Source organism: Bubalus bubalis, chromosome 13 (assembly GCF_019923935.1).
Source record: "Bubalus bubalis isolate 160015118507 breed Murrah chromosome 13, NDDB_SH_1, whole genome shotgun sequence".
NCBI classification, from domain to species: Eukaryota; Metazoa; Chordata; class Mammalia; order Artiodactyla; family Bovidae; genus Bubalus; species Bubalus bubalis.
Genome location: NC_059169.1, coordinates 15,956,948 through 15,984,908, shown reverse-complemented (window position 1 = coordinate 15,984,908; position 27,961 = coordinate 15,956,948). Strand labels below are relative to the sequence as shown.

Sequence of the window (27,961 nt, the reverse complement as noted above, 5' to 3'; positions counted from 1 at the left end):
AAATCCCATGGACGGAGAAGCCTGGTAGGCTGCAGTCCATGGGGTCACTAAGAGTCAGACATGACTGAGCGACTTCACTTTCACTTTTCACTTTCATGCATTGGAGAAGGAAATGGCAACCCACTCCAGTGTTCTTGCCTGGAGAATCCCAGGGACGGGGGAGCCTGGTGGGCTGTCATCCATGGGGTCACACAGAGTCGGACACAACTGAAGTGACTTAGCAGCAGCAGCAGCAGCAGAGCACCTACAGAACTACCAACTCAAACAATGCAAGTTAATACTCAAATACCTTCTTTCTTACATGTCACATTTTATGGATGTAATTTTACCAGAAACTGACTGAGCTTATAATTAAAAGCTAATTTATTTTCAAAACCATTCTAATACTTACAGAGTGCTTGTTATGTCCTTAGCAAGCAGGTGCTTTAAAATCACAACCACATTTCATCCCCAAAACAACCTCATGAGGTTGATAGTCTTATTATCTCCATTTTACAGATGAAGTAACAGTCTTGTAAGGATCACACAGTCAAACCCACACACCTGATCAACAGAGAAACTGGGACTCGATTCCTGAACCTTCTGACTCCTAGATCGTGGAGTTGATGTCATCAACCTGAATTGATACTGCCAGTGTGACTACTTCATGTCTCCCTATTTTGTTACAGAAAGTTTTCAGCTCAATGAACTTAAATGATTACTTCAATAAGATCTAGTATAATACATCTAGTTGTTTTTAACATATGTTATACCAAAAATGTTGCTTTTAGAAAGACGGTAATGATGATCTTACATGCAAGGTAGCAAAGGTGACTGATGTAAAGAACAGACTTTTGGACTCAGTGGAAGAAGGTGAAAGTGGGATGATTTGAGAGAATAGCTTGAAACATACACATTAACATATGTAAAATAGATGACCAGTGCAAGTTTGATGCATGAAGTAGGGCACCCAAAGTCAGTACTCTGGGACAACCCAGAGGGATAGGGTGGGTAGAGAGGTGGGAGGTGGGTTCAGGATGGGGGAGATATGTATACCCGTGGCAAATTCATGTTGATGTATGGTAAAAATCATCACAATACTGTAATAATCCTCCAATTAAAATAAATAACAGTTTAATAAATAAATAGATGTTGCTTTTTTATGGCTTTTCCTCCAGGATTTGGGGAGATGAGAGTAAGGAGAAATCTTTATTATATTTGTATGCATGGATAGATGGATGGAGAGAAAAAGGTTAGAAATAGCAACAATGGCCAGCACTTACTGAAACCCTGGTTTGTTTACATTTCACAGGCATTTTCTGTAATTTATACAGTTATCCTCCCTCCCCCATTTAATAAGAAAGGAAATTGAGACAAACACTTGGAGTCACTACCCAGGACTGTTTCTCTCCAAAGGCTAAGCCTTTTCTACTGCACTGTCTATGCTGTCTCTGTGTCTACGGGACACCAGTATTTCCTGTGCCTGCCTTATGTCCATCCACTGAGACCTGGAATCCAAAAGGAGATAAGCAGATGCTCTCATAACTTCCTAATTCCCAGGTGTCATAAAGACCTTGCTAACCTCTTGTTAATCAGAGTCATAGATGACATTTCAGAGCAGCAACTAAACCCTCTGACCCAATGTCCTCATTTTACTGCAGAAATGTCAGAGGTCCAGGCAGGTAACAGGACATGTCCAGAGTGACAGCAGGCAAGTGATGAACCCGGGGCCAGAACTCTCCTCTCCACTACTTCTCCATGCTGGGCCTCTCTTCCTTCCAAGGAGGGAATGGGCACAAAGGACCCCAACTCCATGTCCCAACTATGCAGCAGAACGTGAGAGCAGTCCATGTTTATAGACGTTAAATCATGTACAGAAGAACTGCTGTGCATCCCAGTCCTGCAGGGCCTGTTCTACCAAAGTCTGTGCTGCACACATGCCCCATTGGGTGAAGCCACAGAACACTGCCTACATTAGTGGTCCAGTCACCCCACGAGCCTGCAGCAAAGCATTGGTCCCTAGGATCTGAACTTGAGCTACAAATGTAGAGATGAGGTGTCTCATCTGTCCTGGTCTGTTTTACTAACTGTAAGATGAAGATGGGAATATTGAAGATACTCATAAAGAACGAATAACTCATAAACCTTTTTAGGTGTGTGCATGCACATGTGTGAAAGGCAGAAAAATGATTTGCACATAGACTCTGAATTAATGGGAGCTACTGTTCTCACTGTTCTGCATTTGCTTTCCCTTCTTATATGGTATCTGCTTCTAAGTCCCTTCAGTCGTGTCTGACTCTATGCGACCCCATAGGCGGCAGCCCATCAGTCTCCCCCGTCCCTGGGATTATCCAGGCAAGAACACTGGATTGCCATTTCCTTCTCCAATGCATGAAATTGAAAAGTGAAAGTGAAGTCGCTCAGTCGTGCCCAACCCATAGCAACCCCATGGATTGCAGCCCACCAGGCTCTTCCGTGCATGGGATTTTCCAGGCAAGAGTACTGGAGTGGGTTGCCATTGCCTTCTCCATATATAGTATCTAGACCATTTAATAAAAATCTAGCTCATTCCTGCTAACCTGACATTATTTCTGCAAATGTACAGTCACCCATGAACAAGAACCTGGAGTAAAGAAGTGAGCCTATTAAACAAGCAATTCTGTGTGTCCACATCATTGTGAAATGCTGCTCACCTGATGCAGGGCTTCCCAGGTGGTGCTGGTGGTAAAGAACCCACCCACCAATGCAGGAGATAGAGACTCGGGTTTGATCCCTGGGTTAGGATGATCCCCTGGGGAGGGAAATGGCAACCCACTCCAGTATTCTTGCCTGAAGAATCCCATGGACAGAGGAGTCTGGCAAGCTACAGTTCATAGGGCCACAGTGCTGGACACAACAGAAGTGATTTAGCATGAACACACACACCTGATGCAACCTATGATGTTCAAGCCCTTGTTCCAGGAGAATCACGATTTCCTCACAAAGCAGGTCTGGAGCTTTCAATACCACACCTTTAAAAATCTGTCCCTGTCTTTTCCTCACAGTACAAAAGAGCAGTCAGATGTCCAGACTGCACTGAAGAGACCCAAGGGGGAGACCTTTAATGATATTATTCACTGGTTTTTTACAACCCAAAAGAGTAACATAGTATTTAACATTATTTACTCTTTTTCCTTGCTTTTTGTCAATTGTATTCTCCTATCACTTAAGTTTAGGTCTCATCGTTTACTCACTAATCTTATTTAATTCCCAAAATACAGTGAAACCTTTCATCTTACCATTCTCTGTGAAACTCAATGCCATTTCTGAAAACAATCTCCCTCAGTGAAATGACGCAGTATTAAAAAGAAATTTTAAACCATTCCGGTTTTCTTAAATAATACATTACAAGTCAAAAATGAAGTGGTGAGAGAATGTCACAGACTAAATGGGACCAAGGAGGCAAGTGCAGGGGGCAGACCTTGTGTGGGTTCCAACAGTGGTGAAGATTGACCACTGAGGTGATCAGCAGCATGTAAACACAGACTAGCAGGTGGGTGATATTCAGGAATTTGAGGTATTTTTCAGATGAAATAAAGTAGTGATTTTTTCCCCAAAGCTTTCCTATCTTTTAGAGAAAAATAATGAAATGTTTACAGATGAACTGATCTGAGGTCTAGGATCGGCTCCACAATACTCTGGGGTTGGGGTGGGGCTGGCAGGGGTAGAGATGCAGCAAGACTGGTCACCAGCTGATTCTGGCTGAAGCTGGGGGTGGTACATGAGGATTCATTATACCATGCTCTCTTTTTTGTAAATATTTATAACTTTCCATTAAAAAATGTTGAAAGTGAATGAAAACTTCACAGAATGAAACAATCCCCCCTCCAGATAATGTATTCTGTGTTACTAACATATAAGAATTAAAATGACAGCATATGTAAATACATATGCTTATTTATGTAAGCCTGCTGAGTCATCCGGAGAAAGCAATGGCACCCCACTCCAGTACTGTTGCCTGGAAAATCCCATGGATGGAGGAGCCTGGTAGGCTGCAGTCCATGGGGTCGCTAAGAGTCAGACACGACTGAGCGACTTCACTTTCACTTTCCACTTTCATGCATTGGAGAAGGAAATGGCAACCCACTCCAGTGTTCTTGCCTAGAGAATCCCATGGATGGAGAAGCCTGGTAGGCTGCAGTCCATGGGGTTGCAGAGTCCGACACAACTGAAGCGACTTAGCAGAAGCAGCAGCAGCAGCAGCAGCTGATTTATCCAGAAGACCAACTTAAATGTTAAGCAACATTCAAAAATCTATTTTTTAAAAAGAACTTTTAACAAACCTTGTAGTGTAAACCACTATCATAGAGGACTGTCTTACACTGTTGGTGGGAATGCAAACTAGTACAGCCATTATGGAGAACAGTGTGGAAATTCCTTAAAAAACTCGAAATAGAACTGCCTTAAGACCCAGGAATCCCACTGCTGGGCATACACACCAAGGAAACCAGAATTGAAAGAGACCCGTGTACCCCAATGTTCATTGCAGCACTGTTTATAATAGCCAGGACATGGAAGTAACCTAGATGTCCATCAGCAGATGAATGGATAAGAAAGCTGTGATACATATACACAATGGAGTATTACTCAACCATTAAAAAGAATACATTTGAGTCAGTTCTAATGAGGTGGATGAAACTGGAGCCTATTATACAGAGTGAAGTAAGCCAGAAAGAAAAACACCAATACAGTATACTAACGCATATATATGGAATTTAGAAAGATGGTAACGATACCCTGTATGTGAGACAACAAAAGAGACACTGATGTATACAACAGTCTTTTGGAGTCTGTGGGAAAGGGAGAGGGTGGGATGATTTGGGAGAATGGCATTGAAACATGTAGAATATCATATATGAAACAAATCGCCAATCCAGGTTCGATGCATGATACTGGTTGCTTGGGGCTGGTGCACTGAGATGACCCAGAGGGATGGGGAACATGTGAATACCCATGGTGGATTCATGTTGATGTATGGCAAAACCAATACAATATTGTAAAGTAATTAACCTCCAATTAAAATAAATAAATTTATATTTAAAAAAAATGAAATTCAAGTATATGCAACTCAGAAGTCATTATTCACCGCTTCCAAAGCACAAGCCCTTATTACTTCTTCATATCTGTCTTCTTTATATTTCTTCCCAAATAAAATGTTACTCTTTACAGTCCCTGGAAACACCCAGGGCTGCTGAGAAACATATGCGATCCTCCCGTGCACGCTGACCTGTCCCTGGCTCGGGGGCAGCTCCCCCAGCAGAGCGTTTAGCAGTGATGACTGAAACAGATGGCAACACACACACGTGAACAGGGTGCACTCAGGATGGAACACGCCCCGCAGCACAGCTGACCCCACCCTGGCTCTTGATACGTGATAGAACCCTTTCCTTCAACAGGCTAAAGTACAGCCCTCCCAGTTGAGACCAAAACAAAACAAAAAAAAAAGTGAAAATAACACTAACGGTCAATGAAAATGACTGATAAGGAACATATTAATAGTATAAACAATCTACTCTGCCTGAGTATCCCCCCAGGTGAAATTCTACTCAGCAAAGAATAATTGAGAATGTTTAACATCCTTCTCTCAGAGAAGGCAATGGCAACCCACTCCAGTACTCTTGCCTGAAAAACCCCATGGACGGAGGAGCCTGGTAGGCTGCAGTCCATGGGGTCACTAAGAGTTGGACATGACTGAGCGACTTCACTTTCACTTTTCACTTTCATGCATTGGAGAAGGAAATGGCAACCCACTCCAGTTTTCTTGCCTGGAGAATCCCAGGGAAGGGGGAGACTGGTGGGCTGCCGTCTATGAGGTCGTACAGATTTGGACACGACTGAAACAACTTAGCAGCAGTAGCAGCAGCAGCAACATCCTTCTCTAGCAGAGCCCAGCAGGATGTGTATTTGATATATATGATGTTCAGTGCAATTGTTCCTGCATCTGGTATCCTTTACTTGACAAACACTTGTTCTTAAAAAGCTATGTGTGAAGAATATAGCCAACTGAAAGAACTCTCAAGTAAGTTGTGTCTGCAGAGCAAAAGTCCATGACAGAGGAAATCAGCACCCTTTCATGTACACATCCCACATTTTTAAAAATAATTTTATTTATTTTTAGTTCTTTTATCTTTTTCATTTATTTTTTTACAATGTTGTTTCGGTTTCTGCCATACCACAATTCTTAATTTTATTTATTTTTGCTTGCACTGGGTTGTCATTGCAGTGCATGGGGGTTTTCTTGTTGAGACTCTAGCAGGCAGGCTTCAGCAGTTGTGGCCCGTGGGCTCAGTTGTTGCACCTCCAGGACCCAGAGCAGAGGCCCAACAGTTGTGGTGCATGGGATTAGTTGTTCCACAACTGGGAGGTGGGAACTTCCCAGACCAGGGACCAAACCTGTGTCTCCTGTATTAACAGGGGATTATTTTACCACTGAGCCACCAGGGAAGCCCACACTCCACATTAGGTTTCTGTATTTTGTTGTTTCAGACCAAGGGTATGTGCACCTTTCCTTTCAATCTTCAACATCACACAGATGTGGCGTGTGTGTATCCACACGATCAGAGTGCTCATGACACTGGGCTGAAATAATATGACTGCATATCTGTCTCACCCCACAACCTGATTGCCTCTGAAAGGCAGAGAGTCAGGGTCTTGCTCACTTCTGTACCTTTATCTCCAGCACATGGCTGCACATTCACTACACATGCACTGATGGGATCATGTCAAGTCATAGGAGGAAATGCTCAAAGCTTCCAGGAAGAGCCTTTATGATCTACAGAAATCCTTGAAGGGCCACTAAGATGAAAAGAAGTTCCCATTGTCTCTGTCTATCCTGAACAGTATCAGTTCAGTTGCTCAGTCATGTCTGACTCTTTGTAAGCCCATGAACCACAGCACATCAGGCCTGCCTGTCCATCACCAACTCCCAGAGTTTACCCAAACTGATGTCCATTGAGTTGGTGATACCATCCAACCATCTCGTCCTCTGTCATCCACTTCTCCTCCTGCCTTCAATCTTTCCCAGCATCAGGGTCTTTTCCAATGAGTCAGCTCTTCCCATCAGGTGGCCAAAGTATTGGAGTTTCAGCTTCAACATCAGTCCTTCCAATGAACACCCAGGACTGATCTCCTTTAGGATAGACTGGTTGGACCTCCTTGCAGCCCAAGGGACTCTCAAGAGTCTTCTCCAACACCACAGTTCAAAAGCATCAATTCTTCGGTGCTCAGCTTTCTTTATAGTCCAATTCTCACATCCATACATGATCACTGGAAAAACCATAGCCTTGACTAGATGGACTTTGTTGACAAAGTAATGTCTCTGCTTTTTAATCTGCTGTCTAGGTTGGTCATAATTTTCTTACCAAGGAGTAAGCATCTTTTAATTTCATGGCTGCAATCACCATCTGCAGTGATTTTGGAGCCCCAAAAAATAAAGTCAGCCACACTTTCCCCATCTATTTCCCATGAAGTGATAGGACAGGATGCCATGATCTTAGTTTTCTGAATGTTGAGTTTTAAGCCAAATTTTCACTTTCCTCTTTCACTTTCATCAAGAGGCTCTTTAGTTCTTCTTCACTTTCTGCCATAAGGGTGGTGTCATCTGCATATCTGAGGTTATTGATATTTCTCCTGTCAATCTTTATTCCAGCTTGTGCTTCTTCCAGCCCAAAGTTTCTCATGATGTACTCTGCATAGAAGTTAAATAAGCATGGTGACAATATACAGCCTTGAAGTACTCATTTTCTGATTTGGAACCAGTCTGGTGTTCCATGTCCAGTTCTAACTGTTGCTTCCTGACCTGCATACAGGTTTCTCAGGAGGCATGTCAGGTGGTCTGGTATTCCCATCTCTTTCAGAATTTTCCACAGTTTATTGTGATCCACACAGTCAAAGGCTTTGGCATAGTCAATAAATCAGAAGTAGATGTTTTTCTGGAACTGTCTTGCTTTTTCCATGATCCAGCAGATGTTGGCAGTTTGATCTCTGTTTCCTCTGCCTTTTCTAAAACCAGCTTGAACATCTGGATGTTCACGGTTCACGTATTGCTTAAGCCTGGCTTGGAGAATTTTGAGCATTACTTTACTAGCGTGTGAGATGAGTGCAATTGTGTGGTAGTTTGAGCATTTTTTGGCATTGCCTTTCTTTGGGATTGGAATGAAAACTGAACTTTTCCAGTCCTGTGGCCACTGCTGAGTTTTCCAAATTTGCTGGCATATTGAGGGCAGCACTTTCACAGCATCATCTTTTAGGATTTGAAAGAGCTCAACTGGAATTCCAAAACCATCACTAGCTTTGTTCGTAATAATGCTTCCTAAGGCCCACTTGACTTCACATTCCAGGATGTCTGGCTCTAGGTCAGTGATCACACCATTGTGATTATCTGGATTGTGAAGATATTTTATGTACAGTTCTTCTGTGTATTCTTGCCATCTCTTCTTAATATCTTCTGCTTCTGTTAGATCCCTACCATTTCTATCCTTTATTATGCCCATCTTTGAATGAAATGTTCCCTTGGTATCTCTAATTTTCTTGAAGAGATCTCTATTCTTTCCCATTCTATTGTTTTCCTCTATTTGTTTGCATTGATTGCTGAGGAAGGCTTTCTTATCTCTCCTTGCTATTCTTTGGAACTCTGCATTCAAATGGGTATATCGTTCCTTTTCTCCTTTGCTGTTTGCTTCTCTTCTTTTCACAGCTATTTGTAAGGCCTCCTCAGACAGCCGTTTTGCCATTTTGCATTTCTTTTTCTTGATGATGGTCTTGATCCCTGTCTCCTGTACAAAGTCAGGAACCTCCATCTATAGTTCATCAGGCACTCTGTCTGTCAGATCCAGTCCCTTAAATCTATTTCTCATTTCCACTTCCATAAGAGATTTGATTTAGGTCATAACTGAACGGTCTATTGGTTTCCCCCACTTTCTCAATTTAAGTCTGATTTAATTTAATTTATTCCAGAACAGCTGTCACATAAATACTTTCCTTCACTGAGACATCCAAATTCCGCACAGGCAGTTCCTAACTAGGAAACGGGAAGCACCAAGAATGAAAAGATAGTGTGTGTTTATCCTGATTTATTTCGCCATGAAACATTATTGTAAAATGAATGTTCCATGAACACACCTAGAGAGACACTGTTCTAGATACACTCAATTCAAACTGAGTCACACACAGATCTGGGCTCAATTCTGAGAATTTAACAGGAGCTGTGGTATTGCATCAAGCTGACAAAAGACATCATTAACTTACCTTTCCCGCTCCCACAGGTCCAACCACAACTAACAGTTCACCAGGTCTGACAGAAAGGAAAGTCCTTGTAGGTTTGGGGTCTCTGATGCCTACAAATTAAAGTTTTGAATTTAATTTACCCATTTTAATAACATAACACAGTTTTTTTAGAAAGTGGAAAATATAACAATAATCAACATAATTGGTATGCAAAATATAACCCACATTTTTCTCTTTCCTATTTTAAGATATTGTGTCCTGGAGACCTCTTCATCAGATTTTATCTCTTTGGAGATTTGAGGTAGCTTTAGCTCACTTTAGGAAGTTTCCTTCTTTTTTCCAACTACCACACAATTGCACTCATTTCATGTGCTAGCAAAGTATTGCTCAAAATTCTTCAAGCTAGGCTTCAGCAGTATGTAAACTGAGAACTTTCAGATGTATAAGCTGGAATTAGAAAAGGCAGAGGAACCAGAGATCAAATTGCCGATATCTATTAGATCACAGAAAAGCAAGGTAATTCCAGAAAAACATCTACTTCTGCTTCATTGACTAAAGCCTTTGACTGTGTGGATCACAACACACTGTGGAAAATTCTGAAAGAGATGGGAATACCAGACCACCTTACTTGCCTCCTGAGAAACCTGAATGCAGGTCAAGAAGCAACAGTTAGAACTGGACATGCAACAACTGACTGGTTCAAAATCAGGAAAGGAGTACGTCAAAGCTGTATATGGTCACCCTACTTGTTTAACTTTTATACAGATTACATGATGCAAAACGGCTAGATGATCACAGAATGGAATCTAGAATTCTGATAGAATATCAATAATCTCAAACATGCAGATGATGCCACTTAATGGCAGAGAATGAAGAAGAACTAAAGAGCCTCTTGATGAAGGTGAAAGAGGAGAGTGAAAAAGAGTGAATGTTGGCTTAAAACTCAACATTCAAACAACTAAGATCATGGCATCTGGTCCCATCACTTCATGGCAAATAGAAAGTAGAAACAGTGACATATTTTATTTTCTTGTGCTCCAAAATCACCTCAGACAGTGACTGCAGCCATGAAATTCAAAGATGCTTGCTCCTTGGCACAAGAGCTGTGACAAACCTAGACTGTGTATTAAAAAGCAAAGACATTACTTTGCTGATAATGGCCCATCTAGTCAAAGCTATGGTTTTTCCCGTAGTCATGTCTGGATGTGACAGTTTTCACCATAAAGAAGGCTGAGCACTGAAGAATTGATGCGTTTGAACTGTGGTGTTAGAGAAGACTCTTGAGAGTCCCTTGAACAGCAAGGACATCAAACAAGTCAATCCTAAAGGAAATCAATCTTGCATATTCATTGGAAGGACTGATGCTGAAGCTGAAACTCTAATACTTCAGCCACGTGATGCGAAGAGTAGACTCATTAGAAAAGACCCTGATGCTGGGAAAGACTGAAGGCAGAAGAAGGGGACAACAGAAGATGAGATGGTTGGATGGCATCACTGACTCGATGGACATGAGTTTGAGCAAGCTCCTGGAGTTGGTGATGCACAAGGGAGTCTGGCATGCTGCAGTTTATGGAGTCGCACAGATTTGGACATGACTGAGCGACTGAACAATAATGACAGAAATGCTGGAGTGGGTATCCATCCCCATGGACAGAGGGGCCTGGTGGGCTACAGTCCCTGCGGTCACAAAGACTCAGAGACAAGTGAAGCAACTGACACTCCACACTTCAGCTCAAAATATTAGATCTGGGTTTTCAAGAAAATCTTGAAAATATTTGTGCTCTATATCTTTTGTTTAAGGTCATCTTATTGCAGCACAGGGAATTATATTTAATACTCTGTAATAAAACATGATGAAAAATAAACTAAAAACTAAAAGAAGAATTTATATACTTTAAGTTCAACATGTGCTAATACACTGAAAACTCTCTTGAAAATGAGAAAAAGAGTAACATGTCAAATGCCTCAGGCTGATTTTACACTTAATCTCCATTCATTGCAAACCTCATCCCTGATTCTGAGAATTTTTAAAATATATTCTAAGTAAATGAGCAAGTCACATTTTACAGTATATGTAAAATCTCAAAATTCTCCAATAAATCTATGTCCCAGTTATCTTTTAGCAGTCATAATTTTGGAAAGCAAAGTTTCTTACCTTTTCCCAAGAAGCTGTAAAAGCTTGCACATCCACGGTTGTTTTACCATCTGATGGCAGCAGAGGGTAGCACTGTGTTATCTCATCAAGTAACAAAAAGTTCTACAGAAAAAAAGCAAAATATAGATTATTTATACTGCAAGAACAAATTACAAACAAAACAACTGCTTCTATGGAATTGGCTATAAAAAGTTTTATACCTATTATTTATACCTACCTATCATTTTACAGCTGTATTTTATTAGGTCTTGGTTCACATGAGAAATATTAAATATATCATTATTATATGTACAACTAAGTATATAACAGAGTATAGCATATATATATATATATGTGTGTGTATATATATATATATAACATATCATATATACACATATATAGAGTATGTATGTGTGTATGTCTGTGTGTCTGTGTGTGTATATAAAATAAATAAATAAGAATTCCTGGCCATGAGGCTATCTTTGTTACTTTCTCAGCAAGTGTACTGGTTCCTCTCTAAGAAGACAATATGGCTTCAAACTCCAATACATGTAGAACCTGGACATTTTTATTGTTTTACTTTTGTGTTACCAACAATAAACAGGTGAGCTGGTAGGAAATTATTTCATAAATACTAACTGAATCCCACCATGTGCCAAGCACCATGCAACACTGCTAGAACACAGAGAGGAAGGCCCTCCCCAGGCCGTCAGGAAGCAGGTGGCACAGGACAGGCTGGGAACACAAGACCAACGACAGAGACTCTGAGTGCATACCCTGTACACTCTGCTTTCCCCCTTGTGGGTGTCAATACCACATCACTGCTTGTCATTATTACTAAGTCATCATTCTAAAAAGAAAACTGTGTAAGTTTCTATGTCTTAAAAAATATTTCACAAGCATCTTTTCACAATCACTGCCTCTTCTTAGTCCATGCCCTCTTTCCTCCACAGCAAGAATGGCTGCATCTCTCACTTCTTGGTATCTTCTACACCACTTTGCAACTAACTGATGCACAGTAGTTGAATAAAACAAAATCTTACAAATTGCTACAAAGCTGACAAACACATACAAGAAAATTCCCTCTTGCCTTGCAAATGCTAGATATAATTCAATGAGAAAAGCTAGAGCAATAGAGAAACTGAACAAACAACTTAGACCACTCCCACTCCCCAAGGTCCCCAAAACTGTGAACAAGAGGCAGAGACTGCTGGCTGTCCTTGAAATCTGCTCTTGTTCTTCTGAGGTAACAAACCTAGATTTTACCTGCATGTGGCAGCCTGGAGGGATGCCCTCCCTCTGTCTCGAGGCTCCCGAGCAGACAGGAGCAGCCATGTGACTAAATTCAGGGCCGTGGAGAGTGACAGTGACCAGGACCTTCCTCTGCCTCAGCCTGGGCCTTGGGGGCTGCCAGCGGGGTCAAGGTCACATGCAGTGGAGTAACATAAGAAGAGAGAAAGAGTCTGGGTCCTGACACCATGGAGGTTCACACTAGCCATGGGACTTGCTATGGGGAGAGTTGTATCACCACATAAAAGGTACATCCTAACTCCAGTTAGCTCAAAATGTGACTTTATTTGGAAATTTGGTTGTTGGAAATGTAATCAATTAAAGCGAGATCACAGTAGAGTAGGGTGGACCCTGAATCCAATATGACTGGAGTCCTTATGAGAAATGCAGAGACAGACAGACACACAAAAAACAGCTACCTGATGATGGAGACAGAGGCTGGGGTGATGGCTTTCAAGTCAAGGAACACCAAGGTTTGCCTGCAACAACTCAGAGCTAGCAGAGGCAAGAAAGGATGCTCCCTTATCGGATTCAGAGGGATCCTGACTCTGCTGATAGCTTGATTTCAGACTTCTAGCCTCCAGGACTGGGAAACAAAACATTCCTGTGGTTTTAAGCCACATGTTTTGTGGTACTTTGTATCCGCAGCCCCAGGAAACCCATACAGAGCCTCACAGGATTCTTGCATGAGAGAAAAGCAAACGACCCCTGTAAGCAGCTTTAGCATGGTTACCTCTGGGACCCACAGGTAAACCAAATCCTAACCCATATGGGGAAAAACTTAAACAAGCATGTGAGGATGTTTGAGAAAGAAAATGACACATAAATAGTAATCTACTACCTTAAACATCTTGACACCCCATCTATCGTGCCTCAGAGTCATAAATGTGATTGCAAACTTCTACTTAAAAAGAACTGGTCAAAACTGAATGTGAAAACCCTTGTGCAGGAAAAGAAAGACAGGATCCTTGCATTTCTGTCAAATATCAGCTGGTGGAAGATGCTTTCATTCATTCCTTCCTCCACTCATCATAGCTCACTGAGAACCTAACACTGAGCACAGTGACTCCTACCCGCCCGGAGCCCATGTCCACCAGGAGGCAGGATGGACGGAGAGTGGTATGAGGACACGTTTGCAGGCTTTCAACCACCACAGCCTGAGTTCTTTCTCCCCACCACCATCGCCTGTTCTGACACAATTCATCTCTCTCCCAACTCTCTTTTCCTCTTGAAACAACATAATTTCAGAATCTCACTCACTATTAGTTACTTCAATAATGCAACTTTTCTTTTGCTAGTTCCTTCCCCAGTCCTCCCCAACATCACTGACTCCACCCCAAGACACTCCCTCCCGATCTCCTTACAGCCCCTCAGAGAGTGTCCACAAGCTTAACACCCCACCCCGCCCCCTCTCCACCCACCGCCCCAGTGGCTCACCTGCACCTAAGTCCATGCTCCCCAGGCGGCCTCTGCCTGGACACCCTGAGTACTGACCCCACCCACCCTTCTAGTCCATCTCAAATACTAACCCTACTGAAATCAGCTCAGCACATCCCCAGCTGGCACTGCCCTCCCTACCTCTGAATCCCCTGAGGAATACTAGGTCACACAGAGGGGAGACACTACATCATTCGTGTGCTTTTACAGTCCCAACTCCAGCTAAGACCTAGCCTTGCACAGTCAGCCCATCAAGGGCTCAGCTAAGGAAGGAACAGACTGCATGGCTCTTCAAACCATCCAACCACTGACTTCATGGCTACAGCCTTACACAGTCTAAGCTGACACAGCAACAAGCAAAAGGTGATGAGACAGGCTGGGACCTGGGACCCTCTACTGGAGTGCTTGCATCTGGACAAACGTCTCCTTGAGCAACAAAATACAAAGAAATCCTAAGGGACTAAACATACCTGCACATATGCAAAGGCAATCATGAACAATAAGGTACAAAATCATCACAAGCTAACTGGCATTTCTGAGCTGCTGGGAGCAAAGCAGGGAACTGTGCACGATCTTGGTACATGACACCTACCAGACAGGGGGCAAACCACATAAGTCACCCCTGTGGCTCAAACCACCAATCCTCCCCTACCCTCACCCCACTTAAGGAACCAGCCCTCTCTTCTCAAAGCATCAACAGGGCATCAGTTTCTTGTTTTCATACTTTGTGCTGCAGCACAAGCCTCAGTGAAGCCTTGCTTGAATTTCTCGTCTGGCCTATTATCAACTTCTATTGATTAAAAAGACTGAGGGCCCTGGAGAGTAACGTATATGTTATATATCTGGTCTAGACAGAATCAAATTCCAGTTTCAGCTTAAGCATGTAACCAAGACATCAATATTCCATCTGTATACATTAAAATAGAAACACCCCAATTTCAAACAAAAAATAAAGAAAAGGAAAAGTATGCCTTATGTGAAGAATTAAATTTATTGAGCACCTGTCCACAAACAATACCTCTGAGGTGAACAGATGTCACAGTCTTCCAAGGGTTAAATGAGACCCCATTCAACACATGATCAGCTTGTAAAGGCGCCAGACGTGCTGGCTGGATTTTTCTCCAAGACTCAGTCTGATGAAAAAGCTGAAGTTAAATGGCCAGTAGAAAGTTGATACTACCAAAAAGACTAATTTGCTTGTAGCTGGTAATGGAAAACAACCTCAGAGACAGGTTGTTACTAGATGTTAAAGTTACTGAAGACTTTAAATGAGTGCTTTGCAATCCTATTGGAATCATCCAAGGCCAGGACCATGGGTCCCCCTTCCTTACTTAGTGAAAAATAGAGAGAGTTCTTGGGCTTATGAGGTCATAATAAATCATTCATTTTTACAGAGCTGATTTAATCTTAATTTTAAACAGAAATACTTGAGCACCTACCGTGTGCCAGGCATTGTGTGACTACTTAGGGACATTTAGTTTATTTACCCCTGAATACTCAGGGACATTTAGTTTTAAAGAGGAGACAGTAAGTATGGTCGGAGTTACAAGTTTGAAAGGAAGAGGGCAGCTAGAGACAGGCTTAGACACTAAGTAATATAATGACAGGAATAAAAATATTGAGTCAGAAATCAACAAGAAAATATCTTTTGGAGGAAAGACTCCATTTTTAAACACAGAGAACTAAGTGAATCTGAGGCCACTCTTCCTGCCCAGGGAACAGGGACTTCTCAGCAAGTTCCTCCCCTCCCAGACCAGAGAGGAATCGTAGTCACCCCAGGACTGTGCACGGTCACTGCCTAGTCATTCCAGTCAGCACACGAGATGCATCTGTTCGCTTCTCCTGCCTTTAGACATTTTAATCATCCTGCAGCCATCACTGCATGTCAAGAGCCTGTGCTGCTGCTATTTATACTACCGGTCCTAAACAAGCATGGATCTTACAGTACTTTTAACACACTTTACCTAAGAAAAGAGGGAAATACATACATTTTGGAAAGACTGCCAACTTGGCACTGAAAGAGTTAAGTCTCACCTAACTGGCACACAGTGACACCACATAAAAGAGGCATTTTATGTAAAATCCACCTATAACTTTAAAAAGTTATTTTTCACTAAACCTTGATTCTTTGGATGCTGACGACGGCCTCTGACACCTTCTCGATGGCCATGGGGAAGTAGAGGGTGCTCGAGAACCTCAGAGCCTCGAACAGCATCACCACCACAAACACCTGGCTGGCTGAGATCAGGTTGTCAAGGAGCTCATTGGCGATGAAGGTGACAAAAATCATGATTTTGCTCACAGTGAAAAATGATGCCAAATTCATGCCTCTAAGGTAGGAACTTTTCAGAATCTTGGAAATTTCCTTACTGTAAAAAGAAAGTAGGACAAAGGTTTTATAAGAAGCATCAGCATACAAGACATGAATTCAGTGCCCTGTGTAAGTGGCCCCTTTCTAGGGAATGGACACAGATTAAGATGAACCATCCTTCACATCATGGAGACATTAGCATAGTGCACACTCAGGGGTCTGGCCAACACCAGGACCACACACTTCATCCCCACTTCACTCTTTCAAGTAAGAGGCTTTCTGTCACAATTTCAAACAATTTTGGGTCAATCCAACGGGGTCTGAACATTCATTAAACAAACTTTCATAATCACAAGCCTGTGCCAGGCTCCTTACAGAAAGACATAGCTTGTCCCCTCCAGGCGCTCATGAACTTATGGGCGAAGAGACCTAGCAACCACAAAATTAGGAGACAATAGACAGAGATGGTCATCACAGCCCCCAAGGGAGCCCAGAGCTGGAATATGTAACTCGGAGCAGTGGAGTCAGGGCAAGTCACACACACATGGACCCTGAAGATGAGCTGGAGTCAGGCTTGGAGGCCAGAGTAGAAGGAAGATGGGCTCTGCAAAGGTGCAAAGTGAGAGGTGACAAGGTGGGGTCAGAGAAATGCTCATCAGATATTTAAATGAACGATGGAAAAATAGTCTAAAGACATGAAGCAGAACAAAAGGGACAGTATTTTCATAGCTCCATTTGAATTGAATAATAGTGATTCATGAGCTTTCATGGTGGTAAGAATCCACTTCCAATGCAGGAGACACGGGTTCAATCCCTGGGTCTGTAAGATCCTCTGGAGGAGGAAATGGCAACCCACTCCAGTATTCTTGCCTAGGAAGTCCCATGGCCAGAGAAGCCTGGCGAGCTACAGTCCATGGGGTCACAAGGAGTCAGATCCAACTGAGCGACTAAGCACAGCAACAACGAACAATAGTGATTCATACAGTTCAGCTCAATACAAGTATACCAAGTCTCTATAATCTTCCTGGTTATCAGCCATCACCATAAATTACAATTTTAGTTTGAATGTCTTTGTCTCAAATACTATGTTAAAAGCAATGCTTATTGGGATTTGAGGTATTAAGAACTACTTAGAATTTAATTTCTATATAAGTAAGAAGCATATATTTTTTTTTCCTTTGAAAAGATGGCAAATGAAAGAGCAGGGTAAATTATATCTCCACTATTCTTAACCCTCCTGCAACATGTAGGGGATGCAGTGAATAGTTAGTATTTATGTTCACCTTAATGTGAAGATGAACTTAAATACTTCTTTGGTAAGACATCTAAAGTATCCAATAGAATAGGAAATAAAGCATGAAAATATGGAGTGATATCTATATATATAAACTTACCTTCTCAGTCTGGTAATAAGATCTATAAATGACTTTTCCCAAGCATTAATTTTTATTGTTCTGATGCCAGTTATGACTTCACTCATGGTCCTGATCCTCTCGTCTGTGAGAGCAGCAGTCTTACTCCTGAGGGGACAGACGTGAGAGGAGCCTTAGTGACCACAGCTCAACTTTCCTCAGTAGCAGCAGCAGGAGTGGGCATGGGGGCGGGGCTAGGAATAAAATTATTCTCTACAGCCCTTTTGCACTTAGAACACAGGCAGGTCCTACTCAAAGTACAAATGGAGAAAAAGGCTTCAACTAGGAAGTCAACCATTCAGTCCATTTCAAGAAGTAACCTGGAGAATGTGCAGCATGGGCTAAGAAAAATCTGAAATGTGTCAGATACAAACCATCTGCTCAAAGAGGTCACGGTCAGGTAGGGAGACAGAAAGACACCCAGGAAGACAGAGTCTGTGCTGTAATAAAATAGGAAAGAAGCTCTGGGGAGCAGAAAAGATGGGGCTGTTAATTCCACCAGGAAAGGAGAACAAGAAGAGCTTCAGAGACCTGGTAGCACTGGAACAGGGCCTCGAAGGATAGAGAGCATCTATCTCTCCAGCAAAGACAGGAAAGGAAATTCCAAATAAAGAAAGACACCAAGCACAGAACTGCACACACACACAACAAACACAACTCAGTGACCTTCAAACAGCACAATATCTCCATCACCTGACAACCACCCACCTCCAACCGTCTGGGACCTGCTTCAGACTAACTCAGCACTAGAAGGCTCTTCACCACCAGCCACTTTTCTGTCACATGTGCTGCTGTGACTGTGGGGCCTCATAAAGACACAATGGAGATCAGCCTGGCCCTGGGGGTGCTTATAACTCAATGGAAACATGAATAAATACCTGAAAGGCTCCAACACAAGCATAACAAAAATCTATTCAGTGAGAAATGGGGCTACAAGATTATTACTATTTACCAATATTTAAATAACTTGGACATGGGTAAATTCTGCTGAAGGACACTCTACTTTTTCAGACACGGTGCCCAGAGGACCCAGTGAATGCCTTCCCTGTTCCTGTTTCAGGATCAGCCTTCATTTTAAGGCTGGAGCCTCCACTGGTTAAGCCTGTAGGGTCTACAACTCACACAAAGAAGAGACTAGAGAAGGTATTTGTCTTGTTTTTGAACAAAAGCATCAAGCAGACTATGGATGTTACCAATTATATATTATCAATTTTTAAAAGAAGTGTTTCTCTTACCGGAGTGATGAAAACAACTTCCCGAAGCAGCTTTGCAAAAGCAGAAGAATAATGAGAACAGCCATCCCGGCAAGACATGATATTCCTATTTCCATCCAGAGCAGGGCAGTCACTGCGACAGCCTGCAGTGGCCCCACCCACAGATAGTGCAAGAACATCGTTACCTTAAAAGAGAAAGACAAAGCCACTTCCAGTTCAGTTCAGTTCAGTTCAGTCACCCAGTCCGACTCTTTGTGACCCCATGAACCGCACCACACCAGGCCTCCCTGTAAATTACTAACTCCCGGAGTTTACCCAAACTCATGTCCATTAAGTCGGTGAGCCATTCAACCATCTCATCCTCTGTCATCCACTTCTCCTCCTGCCTTCAATCATTCCCAGCATCAGGGTCTTTTCAAATGAGTAAGCTCTTCGCATCAGGTGGCCGAAGTATTGGAGTTTCAGCTTCAACATTAGTCCTTCCAATGAACACCCAGGCCTGATCTCCTTTAGGATGGACTGGTTGGACCTCCTTGCAGTCCAAGGGACTCTCAAGAGTCTTCTCCAACACCACAGTTCAAAAGCATCAATTCTTTGGCACTCAGCTTTCTTTGTAGTCCAACTCTCACATCCATACATGACCACTGGAAAAACCATAGCCTTGAATAGACGGACCTTTGTTGACAAAGTAATGTCTCTGCTTTTGAATATGCTATTTAGGTTGGTCATAACTTTCCTTCCAAGGAGTAAGTGTCTTTTAATTTTATGGCTCCAGTCACCATCTGCAGTGATTTTGGACCCCCCAAAAATAAAATCAGCCACTGTATTTGTGATAAAGTGATGGGACTGGATACCATGATCTTAGTTTTCTGAATGTTGAGCTAAGCCAACTTTTTCACTCTCCTCTTTCACTTTCATTAAGAGGCTCTTTAGTTCATCTTCACTTTCTGCCATAAGGGTGGTGTCATATGCATATATGAGGTTATTGGTATTTCTCCCGGCAATCTTGATTCCAGCTTGTGCTTCTTCCAGCCCCACGTTTCTCATGATGTACTCTGCATAGAATTTAAATAAGCAGGGTGACAATACACAGCCTTGACGTACTCCTTTTCCTATTTGGAACCAGTCTGTTGTTCCATGTCCAGTTCTAACTGTTGCTTCCTGACCTGCATACAGGTTTCTCAAGAGGCATGTCAGGTGGTCTGGTATTCCCATCTCTTTCAGAATTTTCCACAGTTTATTGTGATCCACACAATCAAAGTCTTTTGCATGGTCAATAGAGTAGAAATAGATGTTTTTCTGGAACTCTCTTGCTTTTTCAATGATCCAGCAGATGTTGGCAACTTGATCTCTGTTTCCTCTGCCTTTTCTAAAACCTGCTTGAACATCTGGAATTTCACAGTTCATGTATTGCTGAAGCCTGGCTTGGAGAATTTTGAGCATTACTTTACTAGCGTGTGAGATGAATGCAATTGTGCGGTAGTTTGAGCATTCTTTGGTATAGCCTCTCTTTGTGATGGTATAAAAGCCATTAAGGACAGAGAATAGAAACAATATGCTCTGAAGGAACAGACAGAAACCTAAATAGAAATTATCTCACTGTGTTTTAAACCTGCTAAAGCAGAAATCCAAGTGTCCACCCCAGATGATACTGTTTCAGGCAGCACAGGGCTGACTTCAGGGATGTCCCGGGATAATCATATAAGCAGCAATGAAGGAAGATGTGGATTTTGACCACAACACAGATGAGCTCAAGGCTTCTCCAAATGCTCTGCATTCCAGAGTTTAGCCCTCATCTCCCCTGGGCTCCCCAGCATCCCAGGAAAGCCTGTATTATGGTACCTACTGCTCTCTCCAGTAATTACTTGTGTATTTACCTCCTTGATAGACTGTGGCTTCTATAGGGCAGAAACTAAGCTTTATTCATCCCTGAAAGTGAGTAGGGGCCTTACTTCATGTTTGATGAATGAATACTGGATAGAAAAGTGTCTACTACAACACAGATCTGACCAACAGCTACGATGTTCTGGGTCATGTGATCTATGCTTAAGGTCAGTGGAAAAAGGAGTGTGTGGGGACAGCAGAGAGGAGGTTGTGTCTGGGGACCACCCACTTGAAGGCTCCCTATGCAGCAGGCACTGAACAGGGTGCAGGGGAAAAAACAATCCCTGCCCACCAGGGCTTCATCACCTAGAGGAGGAGGAAGACAGTTCAGCAACACCTACACCACATGCCAAGAAGGGCCACTCCAGGAGGACCTCTTAGGACACTAACCAAGCTGGGCAAGAACACTGCTGCCATTTATTATCAGAAAAACAAAACTCTCACTTATGAAACAATACATATAATTACATCGAATTTGCACACAGAGAAGTGAAAGTTGGATAAATAGAACCTTTGTCTTACATCCTCAACAGAACCCTGGCTGACACCAAACCCTGGCACCTGGCATCCCAATAAGCTGAACCCAGTGAGAAAAATAGGAAACGGAAGAGGATCCCTCAGGGGCAGCTTACCTGGTCAAACCTGTTCACATCATTGGACAGCAGGTTGACTACCTGGCCTGTGGTGGTCTTCCCCATGGCTGGGCTACTCAGGTGAAGGGCCTGAAATGAGAGAGGGAGACAGAGATCTGGATTCTCAAGGTGATACCAAGTCATCTTAGAACATAACACAATGGAGCATGTGTTCCAAGGGTCTTGAATGGTGTCAGCAGGAGCAGGATGACCCCTGACAGCAGGGCTCTAGGGACCCTTCTTCAGCCTCTAACTCCTCAGTGTGGCAGCAGCCCCAACTACAAGGACAGCAAAGGGAGGAGCAGGAGGTAAAAGCAAAATCCACCCCCTGTTTCAGTGAACTTGCACCTGTCTGAAGGTTAAAGGGTGTAGGTTTAGACTTAGGACCCAACTAAGCAATTTTTAGCCAAATTGGATGAGACTGGAGAGGTTGCCTTAGGAAAGAAATTCGGAGACTTGGATTCAATCATTCATCCTGTGGGTGACAATATTTAATCACTTTGAGCTTAGTTTCTTCATTCTGAAATGAGCAAGTATGATGTTCAAAACACTGTTCCTGTGAGGAAACTGTGGTCTTGATGCCAGTCTGCTGATTTTACAAAATACACAACCTATGTTGCTCAATCCCTTTATTTAGTCAGAAAAATGCCCTAGAGATCTGAGGAAGCTGAAAAGACAGCAGGAGCTGCTTCAACAGACCAGCTAGAGCCACTGATCCAAATAAAATGTCATACTTCATAAGAAACCTTTTCTCTACTCCTCAAGTTAAAGAAGAAAACAATGATCAAGTGAGAAGGTAAAATGATATAACCACAATGGAAGAGAATATGGAAATTCCTCAAAAATTAAACATGACATTAGCATAGAATACAGCAATTACACTACCAGGGATACACTCAAGAAAACTAAAAACACAACGTTGAACAGACAATTTGTACACTCATATTCACAGCAGCAATGTTCACAATAGCTAAAAGGTGGAAACAACTGTCCACTGACAGATGAGCAAACACACAGAATGTTGCATAGGCCTATAGTGGAAGACTATTGAGCCTTAAAAAGGAATTAAGTTCTGACACCTGCCACAACATGGATGAACCGTGAAGACATCGTGCTACAGAGCATAAGCCTCACACAAAATGACAAACGCTGTATGATTCCACTTACATGAAGTACTGAAGTACTCAAATTCACAGAGATAAGAAGTAGAATGGTGCTGGGTGTGGGGAGAGGGGTTGGGGACCTAGTGTTTAATGGATGCAGAGGTTCAGTTTGAGAAAAAGAAAAAGTTCCAGAGATGAATAATGGTGATGGCTACATAGCAATGTGGGTGTACCTAATGTCACTAAATGCTGTACTTAAAAGGAGTGAAAATGGTCAACTTTACACTGGGAGTATTTTACCACCACAACAACAACAAAAACAATGATCAAAAGCCAGAGGTAATTTTACCAAAGCTGTGGAAATGTATTAATCAATAAATGGCAAGTCATTTTCACATACGATACCTCCTTCACAATCATTCAAAATTCAGCTGCAAAGAGCACAAAATGCTGAATGGGCCATTTTAGGAGTGGAATATGTGCAGCCTTAGAGACCTCCTGGAGATCTGCCCCAGCCTGGAATCCATGGTCATAACAAACTATGGCTACGGGCTTAGCAGCCACTCCATTTCTAATGCCCAATCTGATTCCTCCCCAGGACCAGGGATCAGGAGGTGGGGCCTGAGCATGAACCACAGAAGTTCAGAGGGGCCTTTCAGAGCTGCTCGGCAGCACCAGCTGTGCCCTAAAGAATCAGCCCACCTGTAACCTGAAAAGAAGTGTCTTGTTTCTGCACCCCAGCAGGACTCTACGTGCAAGGCTGTGCATGAGGAAATTTGTCTTTTCCAGGTTTATGGAATTTCAAGTTATGTCCATGTTATTATAATCCTTATAATTCCTGACTTCATATAGGGCCAACATTTAGGTAAAATCAAGGCAGTAAATGAACTTCTTGGGAGATATTTACATTCACATAAGCCAACGTGCCAGGTCAGATCACATTTCCCAAAGGCAAGATTCCAAAGTGTGGTGGGAAGAGGAAGAAACACAGGTAGACAATGGCTCACCTGTGCAGCAAAGAGTGAGCTTTCACTAAACCATCACCTCACACCTAACTTAAGGTTTCACAACACGGTTCAGGTAAAATTTCACAACTATTATGAGAGTTAAGTATGATCTGGAAAGACAAACATATAGCCAATTTGTGGGGAAATCTGAGTATCCATCTCCTAAATGGTTAAAGATGCAACAGAATAACAAAGATGATGATGAATGACAGTGAAGACCTCTGATTGCAGTATGCGGGCACAGCTACAACTTCCAGATCACCCAGAAGGAAAGCAGCTCAAATGCTTTTGTCAGACAAGACAGTGAGATGCCAGGTCCCCAGTTTCACACAATCCTGAAAAGTACAAGACTCTGCTCAAGGAAAGATGAGGAGAAGACATCTCACTTCTGAAAAAAGTATTCTGAAGAAGCTCTAGATAAGCAGCAACCAGGTAAAAGAAGCAATATTTTCAATTTAAGCTGCTTGGTTTTGTCTTTCAATGCGGACTTTATTTATTAATAAAAATTGCATATGTTTAAGGTTACAACATGATACTTTGGTATAAATACACACTGGGGAATGGTTACTGTAGTAAAACCACTTAAAGTATCCACTACCTAATATAGTTATCCTATTTAACATGTGTGGTGAGAACATTTAAGATCTACTCTCTTTGAAAATTTCAAGGATACAATACAGTCAAATAAGGATTTTTTTGAAACAGTCTAAGGCAAAGACATATCCAGGATCAAGTTTATACAGAGCCCTTCAGCTCTTGACACTGATATACCTGTGGCAATACCTTTGTAAAGATACCTGAAAGCCTTACTCTTTTTACACTAGTTTAGACAAGGGTAAACTATGGAATAATTTCATGGCATTTCTCAATACAAAATCACTAAACACATTAAATCAGTTCTTATTAAAACTGCTACAATGCATACTAAATATAAAAGGAAATATTGTATTAAAATAATTTAAATGAAGAGCAACAAATTATCTCTGGAATTCATAAAACAATGTAAAACTTCAAGTTTCATCTCAAATATCCTATTTTCTTTCATACCATTAACAAAAACTATCTATAAAATATAAGGAGTGAGTCTATATTTAGCATGAATTCTCTTTATATTTTTCTCTAGCAAACATAATTATATTGAATATAATTAGATGGGTCTTTTAAAATTAGAATCATTGCCTTTATCATTCTCTGCTCTTAGATATAGTTTTATAGATCCAATCTCTGAAGTTTACTTTTAAATACAAATTTGATGTAACTGAAGGCATTAATGAATGACAACAAAAAAATTCCATAAACAGCACTATGGGATTTGGGCATGAAGACATTGAAAATCAACTTGATACTTTTAATACTTATTCTTGAATATTAATTTAATATTTTACAGTACAAGTTTAGTGGTTATTATGTGACAGCCTATGGCTAAAAGTTGTCAAGGACAGTCCACACTTGATCTCAAAAGAAAACTTTTCATTATTTATTGGTAAAGTTTGCTTCAACAACAACAAACATGGCTTGATGCAAAAGCAAGCTTCTCTAGGAAGGTGTAAACAATCCCAGTTACAAAATTTGTAATTTACAGAGAACTTTCCCCAAATGTTCCTGATTCCTCAAGAGAGGGACACACCGTGGTACCAAGCGACACTCACCTTGCGGTAGATCATATGGCACACGGCTACTCTCAGCCTCATCCCCACGCGCTGCATGTGGTAGAAGCACAAGTGGTGCAGAACGGCCCACACGAGCACGCAGGCGCTCAGCGCTGCCGCGTAGCCGTAGGCTTCATGCAAAGCGGCAGAATTGGAAGGATCATAGTTTTCAACATAACTAATAATTTTCCCCAAAAATATGGGCAGAACCACCTTGGTGCCTTCCTAAAAGAAAAAAGCCTTGATTAGAACCACAAGTCATGCCAGTTTTTCTTAACACAAACGTTACTTTTATTATTAGCATGTTAAAAACCCATCTTGACAAAATGCTACATTCATGGCTAATCTAAAAGAAAAATACACAGATTCACTATTTCCAGTAAGACAAGCAGATAAAGTTTTAATGTAACCAAAACCTCACATTCAAAGACAATACAACCTTAGTATTGGGTTGGCCAAAAAGTTCTTTTTATTTTTAAGTAAAAATAAGAGACACATTTTTCATTTTCACCAAGAACTTTGTTGAACAACGTATTCAAAGTTCTGTTCCACTCTCTTCTGCCATTTTTCAGGCAACTTAATAATTCCATCTTCCCAAAACTTTATATCTTTTTGAGCAAAGAACTATTTCAGGTACCTATTACAGTTTTATGGGGAAGTAAAATTTTCTCCACTAACAGATATTGTAAAAAAAATAAATAAATGGAAACCTGAAAGTGCAAAGTCTAGTGAATATGGCAGATGAGTCAGAACTTCCAGGCCAGGCTATGACAGCTTTTGCCTGATCATCAAAAAAACATGTGGTCTTATATTATGTATTTTCTGTTGACTAATTCCAACACTTTCCATCAAGTGCTGCTTTAAGTTGGCCTAACTGGGAGAAGTACTCATTGGAATTAACTGTTGGTTTTCAAAAGCAGCTCATAATAGAGGACTCCCTTACAGTCTCATCATATACACAACATCACCTTCTTTGGATGAAGACCAGACTTTGGTGCGGTTCACGGTAGTTAATTTCATTTACCCCAGGATCTCTTCCATTGAACATTAGTGTACAGTATTCTTTATTCATTACCCATAATTTGTTTTTGAAAAGGAGCATTTTATTAATAGTTACATTTCCATAGATAATTGCATGCAGAAATATGATCAAGAAGGTTTTTTCCCCTCGCATAACTTAGATGATCACGATGGTGTGAAACTCACCTAGAACCAACATCCTGGAATGTGAAGTCAAGTGGGCCTTAGGAAGCATCACTATGAACAAAGCTAGTGGAAGTGGTGGAATTCCAGTTGAGCTATTTCAAATTCTAAAAAAATGATACTGTGAAAGTGCTGCACTCAATATGCCAGCAAGTTTGGAAAACTCAGCAGTGGCCTCAGGACTGGAAAAGGTCAGTTTTCATTCCAATCTCTAAGAAAGGCAATGTCAAAAAATGTTCAAACTTTTGCACAATTGTATTCATCTCACACACTAATAAAGCAATGCTCAAAATTCTCCAAGCCAGGCTTCAGCAATATGTGAACCGTGAACTTCCAGATATTCAAGCTGGTTTTAGAAAAGGCAGAGGAACCAGATATTAAACTGCCAACACCCTCTGGATCACTGAAAAAGCAAGAGAGTTCCAGAAAAACATCTATTTCTGCTTCGTTGACTATGCCAAAGCCTTTGACTGTGTGCATCAAAATAAACTGTGGAAAATAGGAATCTATTTCTTCAATAGATGGGAATACCAGACCACCTGACCTGCCTCCTGAGAAATCTGTATGCAGGTCAGGAAGCAACAGTTAGAAAACTGGACATGGAACAACAAACTGGTTCCAAATAGGAAAATGAGTACACCAAGGCTGTATATTGTCACCCTGCTTATTTAACTTATATGCAAAGTACATCATGAGCAGCTCTGGGCTGGATGAAGCATAAGCTGAAAGCAAGATTGCTGGGATATACAGATGACACCACCCTTATGGCAGAAAGTGAAGAAGAACTAAAGAGCCTTTAGATGAAAGTCAAAGAGGAGAGTGAAAACATTGGCTTAAAACTCAACATTCAGAAAACTAGGATCATGGCATCCGTTCCCATCATTTCATGGCAAATAGATGGGGAAACAGTGGCAGACTTTATTTTTTTGAGCTCCAAAATCACTACAGATCTTGATTGCAGCCATGAAATTAAAAGAGGCTTACTCCTTGGAAGGAAAGTTATGACCAATCTAGACAGCATATTAAAAGCAGAGACATTACTTTACCAAAAATTGTCTGTCTAGTCAAGGCTATGGTTTTTCCAGTAGTCATGTATGGATGTGAGAATTGGACTATAAAGAAAGCTAAATGCTAAAGAATTGATGTTTTGAACTGTAGTGTTGGAGAAGACTCTTGAGAGTCCCTTGGATAGCAAGGAGATCCAACCAGTCCATCCTAAAGGAGATCAGTCCTGGGTGTTCCTTGGAAGAACGGGTGCTGAAGCTGAAACTCCAATACTTTGGCCACCTGATGGGAAGAACTGACTCATTGGAAAAGACTCTGACGCTGAGAAAGATTGAAGGCAGGAAGAGAAGGGGACGACAGAGGATGAGATGGTAGATGGCATCACCAACTCAATGGACATGAGTTTGCGTAAACTCCTGGAGTTGGTCATGGACAGG

General features: G+C 41.7%; 1 protein-coding gene across 1 annotated transcript in view; it reads right to left on the bottom strand.

The window, feature by feature from the left end:
• The window catches only part of LOC102409035 (ATP-binding cassette sub-family C member 4-like), a 183,605-nt gene that overhangs the window by 136,980 nt on the left and 18,664 nt on the right, over positions 1 to 27,961 (bottom strand). The window contains 9 exon segments of the mRNA XM_045162445.1: positions 5,105 to 5,296; positions 9,265 to 9,317; positions 9,320 to 9,353; positions 11,399 to 11,500; positions 16,224 to 16,473; positions 17,810 to 17,935; positions 19,063 to 19,226; positions 21,558 to 21,647; positions 25,317 to 25,541. Of these exon segments, the coding sequence (XP_045018380.1) occupies positions 5,105 to 5,296; positions 9,265 to 9,317; positions 9,320 to 9,353; positions 11,399 to 11,500; positions 16,224 to 16,473; positions 17,810 to 17,935; positions 19,063 to 19,226; positions 21,558 to 21,647; positions 25,317 to 25,541 (1,236 nt within the window).